The 19,110-nt window shown below is 37.4% G+C and overlaps 1 protein-coding gene across 1 annotated transcript in view; it reads left to right on the plus strand.

Annotated features, from left to right (window-relative positions):
- Positions 1-19,110, plus strand: part of NTRK2 (neurotrophic receptor tyrosine kinase 2) — a gene marked incomplete at its 3' end in the record, with an annotated part of 203,362 nt that overhangs the window by 74,819 nt on the left and 109,433 nt on the right. Inside the window, exon 12 of the mRNA XM_082074505.1 lies at positions 7,067-7,138. Within this exon, the coding sequence (XP_081930631.1) occupies positions 7,067-7,138 (72 nt within the window). The remainder of the gene's footprint in view (positions 1-7,066; positions 7,139-19,110) is intronic.

Consider the following 19,110-nt stretch of genomic DNA (forward strand, 5'->3'; position numbering starts at 1 on the left):
TCTGTGTGATTCTGTGTGATTCTGAGCCTGACTATAAGGAATTGTTTTGTAAAGAAGTGCAGTGTGTGGCAGTCTGAACTGAACAAATGGCTCTGAACCATGAGTCATGCAAAACTTTTAGCATAGAGGGTGAATGATATTTAAGGGTAATAGGAAACATAGCCGTAGGTCAGGACTACACTGAACAAGGTCTTGGATGCAGACTAGAGAGATGGTAGCCAGAGGACTGATAGTCCAAGAACAAGGCCAGGTGAACCTGGTTTTGTTTTTTGAAAGGCAAGATCAAAACCTGCCTTTGTTGTGGCAAAAGTTGGGCTAAGTGATGAGTGACAGAGGAAAATGAGGGAGGGGTGAAAAAAGAGATAAGGGAAATGAGGAGGCGAAAATATTCAGGTCCAAGTGGGAAGACTAAAAGAGGTGAGCAGGTAGGGAGTTTCTTAAACTGTGATGGGGTAAAAGGAAAAGGTTGTAGTATAGTTAAGGAAAACGTTATCATGTAACTGAGGGAAAGCAAGCCAAAGAAGGCAAAAATCATACCCTTTTCCAATTTTGTACTGGATTGATTATATTCTGAGTAGAAAGAGAAGAGCAGGAATGGTTTAAGACAAAAGCCCAAAGTTGTGGAGAAATTCCTAGGATTGAAGATGCAATATTTAATTATGATGAGGAAGGTGGGGCCAACTTCTGCCAGTTAGAAGGAGGACAGGAACAGGAGTGGTGGGATTTCTTGTCTGGTTGGGGGAGATCTCAACCTGGCTTTGAAAGAGTGGCCCCCAATGTCGTGAAGGGGAGCAAAAAAGTCAGTGGGAAAGTGAACGAAGAAAGGATTTAATTGGTAACCCTATCCGATGAAAGCAAGAGAAGAGGCAGTGACGGGGGAGGGTTGAGAGCTCCGGGGAGTATCAGCTCTGACAACTCTGATGAAGTAAGAGAAAGGCCAGCAGAAGTGTCACAGAACGACAGTGTAAGAGTCTGTTCTCGGTCAGGCCAGTATTGGGAATTCGGTCCTTTACAGGTACCTTGCAAAGGCTGCCATACCCAGTCCAGTCATCATAACTAGGGCCAGGAGCTGCTATGAGCTCTGTAGCAGCAGAGTGAAAGCTTGGGAGGTTGTTTTTTCTCTCTGTTCTAACTGTTGCCAATCTGAAATCAAGCTCTTGCTGTCAGTGGAACTGTATGGTTGTGAGGCTGGTTTGTTAGTGCGAAATTTGATATCAGAAGGTGTGTATGTTTCAAAATAGTATTGTGAGACCAGAGGAAGAAATCTGTGAAATGTCCTGTTCCTTAGCTAATAACAGTGTCCTGCAGTCACCTGTCTTTTGCAGTGCCTCTCACTTAGTCTGCATAGTCATGAATTCCAGCTCACATTTTAAAGAAAACAAAATGAAAAAGGGAAAATGAAAGTATTTAAACTTCACCTTTGGATGAACCAAGGCCAGAGCAGTGAGACTGAAAATAAGACAAGCCCAAGACCACTGCAGGATCAAAAAGGCAGGAAGATGAGACAGGTTATTTTGCAGAGGTCTGTACAGTGGCACTCAGCCTGGCCCTTAGCCAGGACACCTCTCTTGGCAAGGGTTTACTTGACCTGACCTGTGCTTTCACATGTGGTCACAAGATTGAATGTGAACACATCAAAGAAGACAGTAACAAATGCAAGCAGCAGGCAGACTGTGGGTGTTTCAAGGAATATTCTTTTGCACATTGCATGTGCAAGAAGTGCAATTAAAAAATTATGAATGCAAAAAAGAAGAGGCCTCTCCCACTCACCACATGCAAATAATTGTGTACACAGAAGCAGCTGATTAGAACTGTGGATCAGCTCTGTTCAATCAGAAGGATAGATGGCTGTGTCTTGGAGGTGGGTGCTGCAGGGTTCAGCCAGCAGTGAGAGCAAATCTCTTTGCCCTGGCCTGGCTACTGCATCCTGCTACTTTTTCAGCACCAGAAGCACCAGTGTTGGAAACAGAAGCTACTAGTCAGGCTAGAGTAAGCACTGTAATAGGCTCCACAGATATTACATTTGTAAGGTGCTTGGAATAGGAGAATTTTGCCCTTGGCCTGTAAATTACAGGCTTACGCATAGGATTGTATGCAACTCATTTTTAAAAAAATCATTACAAGTCATCTCAGATGTTAGGTGGCTCTCACAGTTATAGCCAAGACTGTAAACTGTTTTTACAGAGGAATATTCCTCTGCTTTTTATTCTGCCTTGGTTTAGTAGGTTTATTGAAGAGCCATAGGACTGAACACAACTACATAACCAAAAGAGGTAAGGTTTGTAACTCTTTGAAATGTAAAGAGAAAAAGATACTAATGATGCTCTTCTGATTTGGAATATATTTTTTCTGTTTTTATCAGGAAGAATTAATTCCTTGGATATGGCATTTAGATATTGTCCAGTTCATGGTACTGAAACAACTTATTGTTCATTACCACTATCTTAAGGAACAGACAGTGTTAGAGTGAAAATGTAAACTGCACAATAACATTATGAATGATTCTTCTCTTTCTGTATAGTACCATGTAATTCCTGATGTAAAGCTGTCCATAAGCAGATTCTTGCTAAACTTACTGTGTAGGCATACTGCAGTTTTGGACTAACAGTGAAGACGCATTGATTTCTGGCTTTGTTATAGTGTAAGTTTGGACATTGTCGTTCACATATATTCTGTCACTGTAATCCACAGCTTGTTTCTTTCTGTCTTACTTGGGTGTCCTTATCAAGGCTAGCTTGCTTGTTTCTTACCTATGATCCTTTAATCTTTTTTGAATGTTTTTTCGCTAGCATACAAAAATGAAATATCCGTGGTGAGCAGAACTCTTGTATTGTTTAAGGCAAAAGAGAGAATCTTCTGTTTGTGGTTTTGCAGTATAGGATTTTTAATCACCTATACGCTTCATATAAGATAATGTTTAGCATTTTATTTTATGAGATTAGTTCAGTAATCATTAAGTATAGAAGCAGCACTGGTTTTCTACCTCAAATTAATTCTAGTACTAGTAATTCTTCCCTTTGTCAATGCTACCATATTGGCCTTGAAACGGAGGATATTTCTAAGGAAGATTTCCAATCTCTAGACAGTCGAAATTAAACAGGCAATTAGTCGGAAACCAGTGACATGGATATTTTGAAAGTGGCCAGCTTCTTACATATGTAAACTCAGTGACTTTGAGAGCACTGAACATTCCTCTGTGCAGATACAGCCTATAGACTTCTGCCAATGCCCTGCTGTGTGGCAGTGGGGACAGAAGTTGTTGCGTTCATTCCTTCCTGTGCTGGATGGTAAACAGAACAATCTTTTCATATTTGCACCTTGTTGGTATGCCTTTCTTTGTTGAGCCACACGTCTCTGAGGGGAAATGTCTACAGTCAATGTTCGTTTGGGTGTTTGATGGTTTTCTTCAAGTTCTCTTGGTTTGATAATATTTTTTAAAAAATCTTGACTTAATAGTTTTCCAATATTTTAACATGTTTGATTTGTTTAATAAAGGCATTTTGAAATCAGAAAAGCAGTTTTATAACCTAAATTATTACTTCTCTGTAATAAATTAATAGTTGGAGAATGATGTGCAGTAGGATTGCTAGATGAGCCAAGACCAAAAGAGGAGGCTCTCTTTGTGTTGCAGTAAGCAGCACAGTAGCTGGACCTACCCAGATAAAAGAGACTTTAGAAGAAAAAACTAAAGAATGTACTGAAGAGGGAAAACTCACTAAGAAGGAGGATGTAGTGAAATGTAAGATAAATGTGGAGAAAATTACCATACACCTTCCTATGAATCATCTGATATTTAGCTTTTTGTTCTCCATTTACGCTTCTGTATTGCTTTAGTCCTATCAATACTAAACAGCAGTTGTTTGGATTTTTCCTGCCACACAAATTATATCTTTTCTCATAATTTTATTTCATTTAATTTGATGAAAAGCTTTAAAAAAAAAAAAAAAGAAAAGAAAAGGCCTTCTCCTTTTTCAAGGCCAAATAGGTAGTCCTGATAGAAAGTATGCCCAAAGACCTTTCAGTCCTAAGAAGGATCTGAAGACTGGAAAATCATATTCTGCATCAGTGGGTACTAATGAAAGCCTAGGTAGTGTCAGAGGCATTCAACAGTATCTTTTAGGTTCTCACAGTACTTAACATAATATGTATAAACACACACGTGTATATATTTAGAAATATGTATAACATATGTTGTTATGTATTACATAGTCTAAAGTGCACAAAAAACGACACTTTTGTGTTGTTGACTAGAGGTACTTCATGTTGTCTTGAACGAATTTGCAGTTTCTTTTCCTTAGTAGTTTGTAAATGTGCTGTTTTTGAGGAAACCCAAAGAAAGATCCACTTGGATATGTAAAAAGCTGAACTGAGGAACGTGCTGTGGAAGCTCATTAATGATTCAGGATGGTTGGTTTCAGTTTCCCTCCTTCCTTTCACAAGGCAAAATCTGATCAATACTTTTCTTTCAAGGTCACAAGTGCTACTTGGTCCCTGTCCTTCTCACAACCCTTCCACAACCATATAAGCGCTTTGGAGGATTTAATTATTAGTTTAATCAAGCTTGTCATCAATTACTCTTAGCATAGGCAGGCTCGGACAGAAAGCCATATTGTTACAGGGCTGCTGTGCTTGTGAGCGGCTTCATGTCATCCCTTCCTATCCCCAGTAATTCTTTGGTTGCATTATGGATAGGAAAGCTGTGAAACAGTGGTATAGCGTATCTCAGATACTTGATTTCAGAGTTTTTGTGAAATAGAATTGAGTCTGAGAAAATTAATTTTCAGTCTTTGTGGGGAAAGGGGTGTTGGCCACAGCATGGCTGATGATTCTTACTGTGTTTTGACAATTTGTTTTCCAGAACTGTATGTGAAAGGTGTATTTTAAAAAATATTAATAGTTTTTAATGTACTTTTTTTGGTACGTATTTTGGTATTTCCCCCTCCCCGGCTTTATTTAGAATTTTGTTCAGTGTAGACTAAGTAAACTTGTTACATACTCAATAACTAACCTCACTTCCTGAAGTTACATTGTAAATTCTAAGGGGAGTACCAGATTCTGTATTTTAATTGCAGGAAAGGAAACAATGTTCCTCTAATGAGGGTAGAAACCTTTGTCCCTGTAAAATAGCTTTCCTGTTTTGAGAAATATCATGAGCAGTCACTCACAAATACAGAAGAATATATTAATACATTTGTATCTTCTGTTTGTAATCCTAGTAGAGTACTCTCTCAGCCAAGCATTTTCTTTCTAAACAGGCTGCTAAAGTACAGGTTTGATGCTTTGTCAAGAGACAGGCAAGGCTGTGTATCCTTACCTACATGCTTCAGTTTTCACATAGACATCATTGTGCTGAACAGGGTCTGTGTTTTGAAATTTAAATTCTGTGTCTTAAAAGGTGTATTTGAGATCTATTAACTTGAGTAGAATGAGCTGGATGTATTCGTAGGAGCTGAATTAGTCCAGTGTAATTTTTATGTTGGCTGAAAAATAACAAATAAAATTTAGTGCATCATCTCTGCCTTCTGCTTTTTAGGAAAATCTGGACAAGATAAAGGTCTGAAGTCATGATAGAATATAGAGTTATCATCATAATTTCAGGAGCCAGCTCCTGGAGGTCAGCTTTATTGTAGAATATTATGAACACAATTAATCATGCTTTTGGAACACAATGGATCCGAATTTGCTGTGGATCATAATCCCTAATCAGTCAAAGAATGTCCACAGTTCACTTTGCTTATTCTACTGAGATCATATTTAATATGGCTCAAATCCATTTTATATATATTCTGTCTATTTTATGCTGTTCATAAAATGCTAGTAATAGAAAATCTATTTCTGTTTTTTTTTGGTTTGGTTTGGTTTAGTTTTCTGTGTGTGAGACTAGTACCTTAATGTTAAACCGTGGAAAAAGCCGTTTGATGACTTACGTGAAATAATTTGGGGGGAATTTCTATACACATATGTAAATGTGCAGCTACACAAATTTTAAAGCAGTATAATTTAAGTAGATTATATAAGTTGAGCCCTGCCATTTGGCTGGGCTTTGCTTTTATATGTTTTTTTCTTTTTAGACATTTGTCCCTACATTGAATTCATGAGTGTCCAGGTCTGCTGACCATAGATCCACTACTTTTGCATGCAAAGTTATTTTTTCATGTTGCAAAGAATACTTAGCACTGATACCTGAAAACTCAGGACAGAGATTCTTGAATTTGCAAATCTTTTCTTTATGTTTTTTGGGATGCCTCATGCTGACCTACCTTGGGCTTGAATAGGAGGAGATGTGGAAACCTGTTATTTTACTACATTGATGCCTCCTGCCTCACAGGAAGCAGGGAGGGAACAGCAGTGTCTGTTGCACAACACAGGGCAACCTGCAAAAGCTCTAGGCAGTGCAAGTTGCCTAGAGGTTGGTGTCATTACTGGGAGTAAGGAGTAGGACCAGGTGCTGAACAAGCTATTTTGATGTTAGGTCTTCTGAGGATTCTTGAATGCAGTGAATTTCTGTCTTGCCTGTTAATGCATCAGGGTTTTGACTGTATATGATCCCCAACAAAAGCAAAAGCCCTGGACAAAAACCATAAGACCTGAGCAAAAAAGTGCTCCATGCAGTAGAACTAAGCAATGACCCTTGACTTCAGTGGGGGCTATCTGTACATTAAATTTGGCTTTGCAGGCCAGGAATATAAGCCAAGAAGAATTTGGCCAGTGACTGAAGAATATCTCTTCACTGCTTATCATAAAGCATGATATTACAATTTTTTCATAAATATTTTAAGCACTGCATATTTCTTTGTCTCTAAAACACATTTACGAGCTGTGTCTGGTAGGGTCCAGTCCAAAAAAATCAGTTAATAGTGACAGCCCTCCACATGGTATTGTTAACTCTGAGAAATGTGAACTGGGAACAGTCTAGAAGTATCACAATGGGTGTTTTCTCTCCTGCAGAGTAGAACAGAAAATAAAGCAACTGGTGCAGAAATATAAATATATAAAAAAGAGTAGATTTGGCAATTGCAAACCAAACCCTTGACAATTGCATTAATGGTAATGCATTCCATTCCAGTTCATGGTGAAGTAAAAGGAGTTGGTCTGGTAGATCAAATATGGCTTTCATTGCAAGACTGCGACAATGAAGGTGAGATGATAAAGCTATTCAGACTCCTAACCTATAAAGAGCAAAGACTGTATTTTTTTAAATATACCCGGTGAATTTATGGAATTATTTACTTTTAGAACAGATATCAAGTATTACATTTGTTTTCAGTTACATTGCTGGGTTGTATCTATCTTATTACATGTATCTCTTCTATTATGTATACGTATGTGTACATGTACACATATATTTTTGCAGAAAAAATACATATGCAGTCAAAATTGTGAATAATTAATTATGCATGTTAGGTTCACTTATGCATCTGAGAAATTCTTTTTGTGTAAATGTCAGGGCTTTGAACAGGGCTTGAAAGGAATTTTATTCTATTGAAATATTTCATAAATTGGGAAGGACTAAATAGCAGTATGAGAATGTAACTTGCTGTCTTGTTTTGCTCATTACAAATACATTGTGAAGCAATTGGTAAGAATCTGTTTGGTGTAAGCAAAGTCAGCTGTATATCTAGGAAAGACTCCCAAATACTGTGTCTTTGGGTGAGTGTAGGGTTTTGGTTTGGTTTTTTATTGTGGTGTTTTTATGTGCGTGCTGTTTTGTTTTGTTTTTGTTTTTGTTGTTGTTGTTGTTGTTGTTGTTGTTGTTGTTGTTGTTTTTGTTTGGTTGGTTGGTTGTGTTTTCAGTGTTTTCTTTTTTTTTTCTTAATTTGCTAATATGTTCTCAGTCATCATCTCCATTTCCAGTCCAGACAAGAGTAAAATCACAAGAGCCCTCAAGTACCTGTTAATACATTTTTCAGACAGAATGTCAAAAATTGCTTTCTTTTCCATGAATATTGATTCATGGCACCAAGCTTAAATAATTAGAATTGGCCAAGTACCAGGCTTTTGTGTTCTACATTAACAAAATTGGTAGAATTATTTTGAAAATTATTTAATCAGTTGCAATACTAACATGCCTTTCACGTAACTAACTCACTTCTTCCATTGTGCTTCAAGTAGTCAGAAATAACTCATTTCTGTGTTATCTGTTAAGTGGTCTCCCTGGAGAGTAGTCACAGTGTGTGCTTTGCATGTACTATATAATTTCGCTCAGTTCTGGAACAGAGCACAGCAGTGTTTAAGGCTACCAGTATACCATCAAAGCAAATGGGGCTACATTTTCTCTCCCTTACGGAAAGGAATGGATCATGTTTAACGCTCTTCTCACTCATCTCTCAAATAGGGTGGCCTCGTACATACTGTGTATTGCAAATAGTTCCTAACCCATGCTCTCATTTGAACCATACTGGGACATTGTCTGGGAGAGTGCTGTTTATCTTCTGTTGATTACATAATTGTGGATAAAAAAAAGAAGACATGCCCTTGCTCAAGCCCAGGCTCTGGCCTTTTTCTATTTGCTGACAGAAATGTGCCTCAGTCCTCTTTGTCTCTGAAGTCTTTAGTTTAGTAGATGGGCCTGTAAGCAACTTGTCTTGCAAATCCCACTTACATTGAAGAGTTTTTGGCTTGCTAGCTACTGTTTGGATCTTCTTGTGTGCCTGTTCCACATCTGAATTATTCTGATAGGGCTGGAGTCATTCAAGCTCTAGTTTGCACCTGTTCACACAGCTTGGAAAGTTATGTTCCTAATGCATCAGTGGTAGCAGACAAATAGGATTCAAATAGGTTATACAGCATTCTGTGTGCTAGACGTGGATGAGAAACCCAGCAGCTCCAGTTGAAGGATCACAGTTTCAAATAAGAGTTGTATTCATTTGCTTGCCAATAGTCTCTCCCCTGGTGGTTATGGCAATAAGCAAGTAAACATGGTATCCATTACAGACTCACATCTGATACATTTCATGTTAACTAACTTTATAATTACATGTTATCATTTAGTAAAATTGTTTACTTTCTCCTGTAGAGTTACTGAGCCTTCAGATGGGGATTTTTGGCTGATCTTAGGTGCGGTTAGCTTTTTAAATGTAGTATATGCTTTGTTCTGTCAGAAAGGTGCACTAACATGTAACATTCAGAAATACAGAGAGCATGAGCTTCCCTTCCTTTGAAGACCATTTTATTTCTCCATTCCTTGGTGTATGCTGTGTATAGCATTCCTTTGAATGGTGATCCTTTTTGTGCCCATGTAAAATTGAGAACAGAGTGAACCAAACTGAGGCCAGAATGGAGTAAGTGCACACTTTGTCTCCAAGCAGCTGTGATTCAGAAGACCCCAACTACTTCATTTAGTACTGTGTTGTGCAGTATTTTTCCTTATAAATATTCTTTATCTTCTGTGTTTGGGAGGAATCACAGGGACATTCACAGCCAAGCAGTGTCTTGGTGTAATTCCAACTTCCTGCAGTAACTGGGGAAAAGTCTTGGAAGAGGTACAGGACCTGAATGTATATACTTCAAGCTGCCTACAAAATGTGTACCAGACTTTGAGATGGCTTTTCAGGAATGTAAATCTAGACCATGATGTTCATGAGGAAACACCTCATGCTTCATCCTTCTCTTCCCACCAAAGACCATGTATTGCCTGTGGAGGAGAACTGGTGCAGATAAGGTTCAGTGGAAGGCAACTCTTGCCTGTGCTGTGACATTAGGACTTGTGATAAGAGATAACTAGCAGCATTTTGGGGGTATTTTGTTTTTTTTCCCTGTGGGACCTATGTCTTAATTTTGTGGGGTGAAATACTTGAACTAAGACTGTATCAAAGTGGGGTGGTGATCTCTGGCCCAGAGACCTTAAAGTCTGCACAGGATGGAGGAAGAAAAGGTGCACAGAAATGATGTAGCAGTGTTCACAGAGCAAAACAATAACTGGGCTAGTTGGGATTTGCCTCTTGGTTGCTTGCTGTCACTCCATTGTCCTGATCATTGACCACACACAGATCAGTTTTTTTAAGGAAGATCATTATTTGCCACATGGAAGTGCTTGAATAGCAGTGACTGTGAAGGAAGGCAGTTGAGATTAATGAAGGCAAAAAAAAAAAAAAAAGAATTGTTTTCCTAGAGACACTCAGTGATTAGGGTGTGCATATTGTGAGAAGTATCCAGACTTCAAAGACTCAAGGTAAAATGTCATAGAAAGGAAGTTGGAGAATTGCTTAATAGCAACTATGGGGCTGTAATGATCAAAGGAGTTAATATTGTTGTAAGGCAACAGTAAGCTAATAATGCCATTATAAATGAATATATATGATATAGTTCCATAACTCTTACTGTACTGGAATGAGCAACATTATTTTCCTAATTTGTATGTAAAAACTGGCTTGCAAATTCTTATCAAATGGCCATATATTGAAAATGTGGAATGTTTATTGATGCTTGGAATTATGCAAGCCTATGTGGTGGTGGAGTTGGCTTCAATATTCAGGTAGAGATACAATGGTTTGGAAGTTGACAGGGATTCTCTTTTTCAAAGGCGTCAGACATAATTATGCTGTGTCCTTCATGTGCTCTGATATTCTTTCTTGTGGCTGTAAACTGACAGTTGTCAGAAGTCTGTGTAGTAGCATTTCTATATTTTACATGCATACCCATGAGTGTATTAAATTCAAATGCTAGGGATGTCATAAGGTAAACAGCCTTTTTTCTTAACCGCTTTGACTTTTCAAGTACTTGCAGAAAGCTTTGAGAGAGTGTTCTTTGATATATTGATTGATCTCTCAGGCATACAGTGTTTCATGTAAATGAAGCATAGAATAACCTGCAGACATCCATGTTTTAAAATGTGCATGCAGATAGTAATTAATACTCCCTTTCCTGTGAATTTGGTTTCTATTAATGTGCATTTTCTGTGGTTCTGCTGTTACTGCAGAGATCTGTTTCTGAGTCTGAACATTTGCTTATTCACACTATCTCATTTTCACTTTATCCTGTCCTGAATTAGAAGCTGTGCAAAATATATGCACTGACTAGCTGTGAGCACTGGTGCTTTGAGCTTCAGCTTTTAGTGTCCTTGACTCTCACAAATCAATAGCAAGCAAAACAACTACAGCATCAGCAGCAGTACTGTAAAAGGAAACGTCTGTTGGATCTTGCGCTGGAAGACATTGCCAGTAATGACTCTCCTTGAGAAAGATGCAATATTTTCTCCTTAAGAGTGCTGAGCACTAATGTTTCATTTGCTGCTGCCTGCTTGGAAAATGAGTGCATTTTCCAGTGTATCATACTGGGAAATAAAATGAAACCTCCAAATCAGACTAAGGAGAAACATTAAAGCATTAAATGATCATTGTTAGCAATGTAGAGGACTGTTAGCCCAAAATAGTTTTGGGCTCTAAAATGCTGAGGAGACAAGTCAAGTTTTACTATCTCTTGGTTCTAACTCATTTCACACTAAGAACAGCTTTATAGGCTTCTATACTAAAGCACACATAATTCTGTTTGACCCCCTTTCTCATTTTATGAACTTGTAGATCAATGAAACAAACCATTAAATAGATTGAATGCTGCCTGCAACATTAATGTTAATGGGTCCAACATTATTAAGCCCATTTGGAAATCTCATACAGGTGGTAGCATTCATAAAATGACAAACTATGTCTGTGGAGCATAAATTTAAACATTAGAGGAAAAGCTAGTAATAGTGGAAAAGAAATAATTCTAAGATATTGCAGTATTTTTAATAATTTTTAAGGTGAGCAAAAACTCTTAAGTTTTGGGTTACTATAAATAGTCCTGAGGTTAATATGATACTGTATTGTCTACTGCCTTGCTGTTGTTGTAGGCAACTGGAGCACATAAGAGAGTCAAGACTCTGTCTTCATGTACAACTTCATGGGGTAGACTGTTAAATTTCTTCTGGTCCTAGTTTTTCTAATTACTAAGTAAATTTAGTTATTGGAAGATCTTATCTGGGAGGAGAGATTAACATGAAATTCAGATCTAGAATTTTCTGGGAATTTCTGGCCTCTAATAGTTAAGAGTGTGTCCCAAGTTTGTGTGTTTTTAGGTCTTTGGTTTTCATGTGTTTGTCTTTTATCCAAACTTTTATCTTTAGGTAAAAAAGTAATATTTACATGTCATTAGAGGTCTTAATGACGTGAATGAAAAATACTGTCTTAGTGCCTCGAGGTAAAAGTGATGTTTAGAAATAAAAAAAAAAAACCAACTTGTATTAAATGTTTGTGTTACTGTGCTCTGAAACACAAGGCAGTATTAAGCCTGGTGCATGTGAAATCTGCAAAATCCTAAGAAAAACTGTGGATTTCTTCAGACAATGTTATCTTTTGCTGCTGTGTAGGCATTGCTCTAACGAAGCAAGATATTACTCTTCTTTGTGCAATAAACATTCTCCAGAAACCTATCCAGGAGCCTCTCCTTGCTTTCCAGTAATAATAATGAGGTGACATTTTGTCCCCATTTTGCCATAGCATTAGCCAGCACTGCTCTTTGAAGCAGTGGCTCAGATCCAAGAAGTAAATAAAACTATGAATGAATTGTTTCATTTAATTTTCTACTTGAAATGGGAAACTGACAAATTTGATAAGAACACCCTTTTAGGTAATGCAACTACATCTTCTTTATGCCTTTTTCCCTTCCACTCAGCAATTTGAGCTTTCTCCACATAAATCACTGTTTATTTAAAAAGACCAGAGACACATGTCCTGATGTGTTTGATTTCCTCCAAGCTGGGAAAAGCAAAAATGTTTTTTTAATTTTTTGTTTTAAAATACTCTGTTTGGATCAAGGCCCCAGGTAAAATTCTGCTTGTGATAAACCATATGTACTTGGTGAAGAGAGAAAGTGTAACGAGACTTACCATAGAAACTTTGAGTTCCTCAACACTTCTTTTGCATGTGCTTTCCCTTGAATGCTTGGGTTTACATACATGATTTCCAAATTTATGCAGGGACATATTTGGAGAGTGGGATGTGAGTATGTGAAACATAGTTTTGAATTCAGTTAAGTCATCATTGCTGGAAACTTTCATTTATTCCAGCAGAGTTTAGGTTAGGTTTGTGATGACCAAGACAGTTTGCCTATAGACCTCCAATTTATGTACAACTCATAGGAATATATTGTATCAAATCCTGTTGGAGCAAAAAGGATTTCAGACAACTAAAATTTATGACCTCACTTTGTGAAAAAAGTTCAGAAGACAACCATGTCATAACATTTTCCTTCTTGAATGACTGAGGTGAAGGCTTGTAGGGAACAATGCCAGTGAGAAGGGTTGTGATCAAGATTAGTTGGGACAGGTAGAAATTGAGGCCATGGATGTGTGACTACATCCATAACAGTGATGGTCCCAGATATCGCAGTACATTAGATGTTTTTATACCATTAACTGCTCAGTTCTATGTTGTGGTTAAAGGAGGAAAAAAAATGACTTCTTTACATATAAAAAGGATCGTGTTTATAAAAGGCTGTTACTTCAGAATGAGTTCACTATATGTATACATATGGCTTTTTTGCTATTAGACTTCTTTAATGCTTTTTTCTCTAATGAATAGAAAAGCTAAAAACAATTGGTCTTAAAGGCATTTTATCCAGCTCCCAATGAGAGTAAACTCTTAGGAAGTTATGTATCATCCAGCATCTGAGATACAGGTCTGCAAAGCTCATTATATAGTCAGCTGTGGTACTTCCAGAAAGCTAGTTGTAAGATTAAAAAAATCCTTAGAGTTGGCTCAACTGGATCCATATTATTAACATAATTTGAACTACACTTTCTGTAGCACCATTCTCTTTGGTGGAGAACAGTTACACTTAAATTTGATGTCCCCAAAATAGTGTATTACAAAATCATTATAGTGTTTAAGAATAATAATGAATACAGTGCTCACTTCAAAACTCTCTGAATGAAGAACTGGTATTGGAAATAAAGTATCAGCAGGTTACATTTCAAACTACTTATTATTTGCTTTATTGTCTTGAACACATTTGCATCTGAGAGAGACAGATACATGATGTTCCCTTAAAGGATGAATGAAGTTCTGTCATTCCTTGTACAGGGAAGATGGATAGCTTTTTTTCTCTCTTACACTTTTATTTCAAGCTTTTTATTTTTATTCTCCAGTGTACTTTCCTCTGCAAGTCTGAGTGGCAGCTTATATAACTGCATTTGTTTTTAAAAAAAACTAATACTAAACTCAGAAACCAGTGCCCTGGCAGCAACACAAGCCAAAATCAGACTTTGCCTCAACCTGCCTAACTGACTCCTTTTGAACTCTGAGAAGCCAGATGAGAAGTTGGCAGTTAGGACATGAGAAATCATCTTCTAAATACCCACTGCCTGTAATATTTTGCCTCTATTAGCTCAATGACTCCAAATAGTCAAAGAGCTAGTGTACAAATTAAGTCCAGATTGCCCGCTGCTTAATGGGTTTGTAGCTTTTTCTGCTTTCCCTGGAAACATTTTTTAAAGCACTTCTGTTCAGTTTCTGCATCTTTATATTTCAGTCCTTTTTCCTTGCTCCATTTTCCCTGTGTCCTGTTAGAGTCTTCCCCTCCCCCTCCCCCACCACCCATCACCCCCCATTCCTCTGTAGTTTTTCTGTGTCCTTTTCTACTTACTTTATCTCTTGGCTTTCTAAGTTTCAATTAATAAAGTCAATAGCGTATTCTTTTTTACCTTTACTTTGTTGTTGTTGTTGTTGTTCCCTTTGGACTCCCTTCTATTAACCATTGTTGCCTTCAAAAGATGCATTTATTGTGATTAATTCTTGTGCCTTCAATAGCACTTGCAGGACTCCCTTATTGACTTCTTCACTCCTGTAGACTGCTCAGGCCCTGGATCTGAATCTTCTTCCATACTGGTTATTTTAGACATCACTGTCGACTGCTTGAGTTACTAATACACCTGCAGATGCAGCTAAAAATATGAACAGATCTGTTAATATTGTCTACCTGTGTTTTGCACAGTACTGTACACTTGCTAGTAGTTCATCAATTAACAACATCTCAAATGAAAATTCAGAGGTGACTTTAAACATAGCAGTGTGATTCACTGTAAATGCAGCAGACAGGGTAAGGAACAAACTAAAAGGCCTGAATGCTCTCACTTGCAAGGATTTGCTCTAGTGTTAAAAGTGTGGTGTAGATGTGTATTTTTATGTAAATACGTATTTCTGTCCTTTGATTTAGAGTTCAAGAATGTATGTAATCTCACAGATTTAAGAAAACAAAACAAGGGTTTGGAATGGCCTAGGAAATTTCAAGGGAGTGTCGTGACCATTCAGTATGATTCAATTCTAGACTATGAAAACCCTGATGATACTTTTTCCATCTAACTTGTAACTTCCAAACATCCTTCAGAAAGTTACTTATGAAATAATTATTACCTACAGTGACTCAGTAAAAATACTGCAGGAAGGCCTGGAAAAGCCTACCACCTTTGTAACATGTGCAGAAATGGATCCTCAGTCTTCCTCAAACTTGTTAGATGGAGTTTGCAACATGCAGATACAGTAATGAAGGTCAACATTTTATAGCTGTGCATTTTTCTTGACATTATAGTAGGCTCTTAGGGCTGTGATGTTAATTCACTGCATGATGAACTGAATTTTCAATGATACGGTTTTGGTTTTGTGTGCTCTCGTTGAGATTTTCATGGTATGGCAAAAGTATATTAATTCACTAGAGCCTAGAGCCTTCCTCTCCAGGTAAAACAGTCCCTGTTCAGAAGCCTAGCTGTTCTGAAAAGATGCTTGCTTCAGCTGACACTATATTTTTGTCTGTGGATTAGCAAGGTCCCTTTGTGTTTTCTTGATGCCTTCCACTGAACCTTATCAATTGTTTCAGAGAAAAGGAATTTTGCCACACCCTTTGGAAATGTGCAAAGCTAGCATGTTCAGCTTCTGAATGTGCCATTACCTACTTCCAGAGCAGAAGTACTAAGAATGCCTCAAGGTTAGAACAAGCAAGAAAATGCAATGTAAATGAATTAGTCATTCTTACTTAATTACTAACAGTCAAATTCGACTTCTCATGAAACTGATAGCATAAGTCCCATTCATTTAAGGCAAATCAACATTTGGCTCTGAATTGTTGTTTGAATTGCTATGGAAGATAGATAAGCTTTCACTCTTTATAGACACTGAGAACTTACCAAAGCAAAGTAAATAAATCAATAAATAAAATAACAGAACAAACAAAAACTACTGATTAAGTTTACATTTGCAGGATAATAGTGCAACTCTTTTTTTTTTTTCAAATGTCATTAGGACAAGTAATGGTGACTGTCAACAGTGATGTACATAATAACTCAACTGCATCAGATAGCAACAGAATGGGTAAGACAATACTGTTCTAGGAAGTATTTATGCTATAGAGTCAGATAGTTGGATTTCTCATAGGGCCAAACATAGCCATCTTTGAAGTATTTAGTCTTAGATGGTCAGGTAATGTATGGGGATCGGTGCACGGGGTTTCTCCTTCATCTCAGAACAGAACATGACACAGGGGTTTTTATTTGTGTTTCAATGTGTCATCATATTTAGTTGTTTATTTTTAAGTTCCTGTTGATATTTAGAAACAATACATTCAAAGATAATAAACGATTATTTCTCCCAGCTCCACTTTTTTTCTGCCATTACAAAGTAATTTAATGACATTAAGGGCAGGAACCTGTTTGGAGCAGGCAGAAGGGATGATGTGCACAGATGCAAGGCATGAAACAAAGGTTACAGAAGAACCTGGTCTTGTACTTACAGCAACTCTGTGGTATAGCAGGGTTCCCTTCACTTGGTTAATGGACCAGGGCAAAGACAGAGGACTTGATTGTGCACCCAGGCTTGTTCACCACAGGCCTTTGCACAAGGCAGGACACCTGACTGAGGTTTTTCTGACCAAAGCGTAGTATGGTCCCTGTTTGGAGAGTTTTAGCTTCATTGCATTACAGGTCAGCATGAATATCTTGATATGTTAAGGACAAATGAATAACACGCCTTATAGATTTTTAATTAACAAATAAAATGATTGGCCACAAGATAGAGCTAATGTTGTAATTTTCATAAATTCATGTACAGTTTTTATTTAATGTTTTATATATTTTTAAATGCATTTTATGTTTATGTGTTTGATTGTGAAGTATTCATTTGTGTTTGGACTTTTGTATTAATTTTTCTTTGACCTTTTTTGTAAAGCATGATTTCTCATATTTTATTTTATTTCTTTTAGGTTTTGTTTTATTTCATAAGATCCCACTGGATGGGTAAATGAAATAAGGAAAAGATGAGAGAGGGGCTGTTGAGCTTGTGGAAACTGTGTGCTGCACACTAGGGAGTGGACAGTGTTCTTGCCCAGTGAAGTGCCACCTCCTTTGGACTTCTCATTTAGACATTGGTTGTGTTTGGAGAGCTGTAGAAGTACATTCAAATGAGTAGCTGTTTTGCAAGAGCAGGGCGAAGCCAAGCCCTGAGGCAGCTATGAAACTCAAGAAAGTCCAGAAATAAGCTATCACACTTTTTCCTATTGCCTTGTCCTCACTGTGTCTTCCAAAATGACATTGAGATGAAATTACATTATATTGTTTCCTCTGTCAATTTTTTTCTGTTTGAACTTAACTGGAAAGATGTTGTTTTTATAAATAATATTTATCAAAGGTGAACTGCAAAGTTGCTTTTATTTTATTGCATTAGTGGCTCTGCAGAACTACAAATGCTTAATTTGAGTGTGTGTGTAAGCTCATTGATTTCAATGAGAATGCTCACATCCTTAAAGTTCTTGTGTATTTCCAGGATATGGCCTTCAATCCTAAAACAGTAGATTGCAGAGCTGGCCCTGCAAATCTTATTTATGTATGCAGTTCCACTGACTTTACGAGGAAGAGGTAGAGTACAAGCCGTACACAGAAAGGTGGCAATACCGTTCGTTAGTGCTTTTGGGTATTGAACCAGTGCCATCACTTACACATTCAGTTAGGTCGTGCTTATTCAATAGAGTCAGTAAGTTTGGGTAAGTATACAAAGCTTTAGTAGCCTGGAATGCTGATTCTGAGCCAAGAGCAAGAATAACAGCACTATATGTTTGGTCCTTCAGATTGTATACTTACCAGCTTATTTAACTGTTCATATTTGACTGTGAAGTATACTTCAGAGTATGCTCCAGTATACTTCAGAGGAGAGCCTACTCTCTTCTGAGAAGAGTTTACTATGACAAGTAAAGCTAATCGAAGGCAAAAGCATTTTGCAAGAGCAGGGCCTGCATCTAGATATAGTGCTAGACATTCATTTTCATGCTATTTACCTATCAAATCCTGAGTCTATAATTTAATCTTTGCAGTTTAGGAAATTGTTGTAAGAAAGATGAAGTTTCTGTTTTTTTGACTGAGAGTTAGCTACAAAGACTAGCATCAGAAGACTGAGATAGATGCTTCCATTTCTATGCATTTTGATTACATTTCTGAGCTATGGTTTGATTTTAAGTCCTTACAATTAGGTTTAGTAAAAAAGAGGAGATGGTATCATTTTGTCTCTCCTGTATTTACTTGTCCTTGTGTTTGCTTTTTAATTTCTGCCATTATCACTATACCATTGAAAGACTGTTGTCTTTTCTTCTGCTGCAGTCTCTTACAGCATATACCACCCCCCTCTTTCTACAATACTGTCTTGACTCTTTTATTCTATCTCCATATAGTTTCTTGCGTTTTGCCTTTTAAGACTCATAGCCCTTTGGCTTTTTTCTTGTGTTCTCTTCAGTCTGTCGCATCCAAGTTCTTTATTCCTGCTGTGCTCAAGTTTTAGAAATATCCTTATTAGTCAACAAATATGTCTACATTTGCATTCTTCTAGGCCTATGTAGTGAGATATTTCATTTTTTTTGCCACTGGAAAAAAAAAAAAAAACTGGGAAGGAGAGTTGCAGTTGCTAAAGTGCTTTCTTCACTTCTCCAAAATCTGTCCCAAAGATGTGTTCTTCTCCCCACATTAAAGAAGAGGGCAGAGCTGGAAGTCTACTGATGACCTATGAGTCGTGGTGTCTTTGTCGTCCTGCACATACTGTGGTGATTTGGGGAGGGATGGCAGCAATTAAGGATATCCATCATAGTTCCTGTTTGAAGTTA

Source organism: Streptopelia decaocto (genome assembly GCF_964273445.1).
Source record: "Streptopelia decaocto genome assembly, chromosome: Z".
Classification (NCBI taxonomy): domain Eukaryota; kingdom Metazoa; phylum Chordata; class Aves; order Columbiformes; family Columbidae; genus Streptopelia; species Streptopelia decaocto.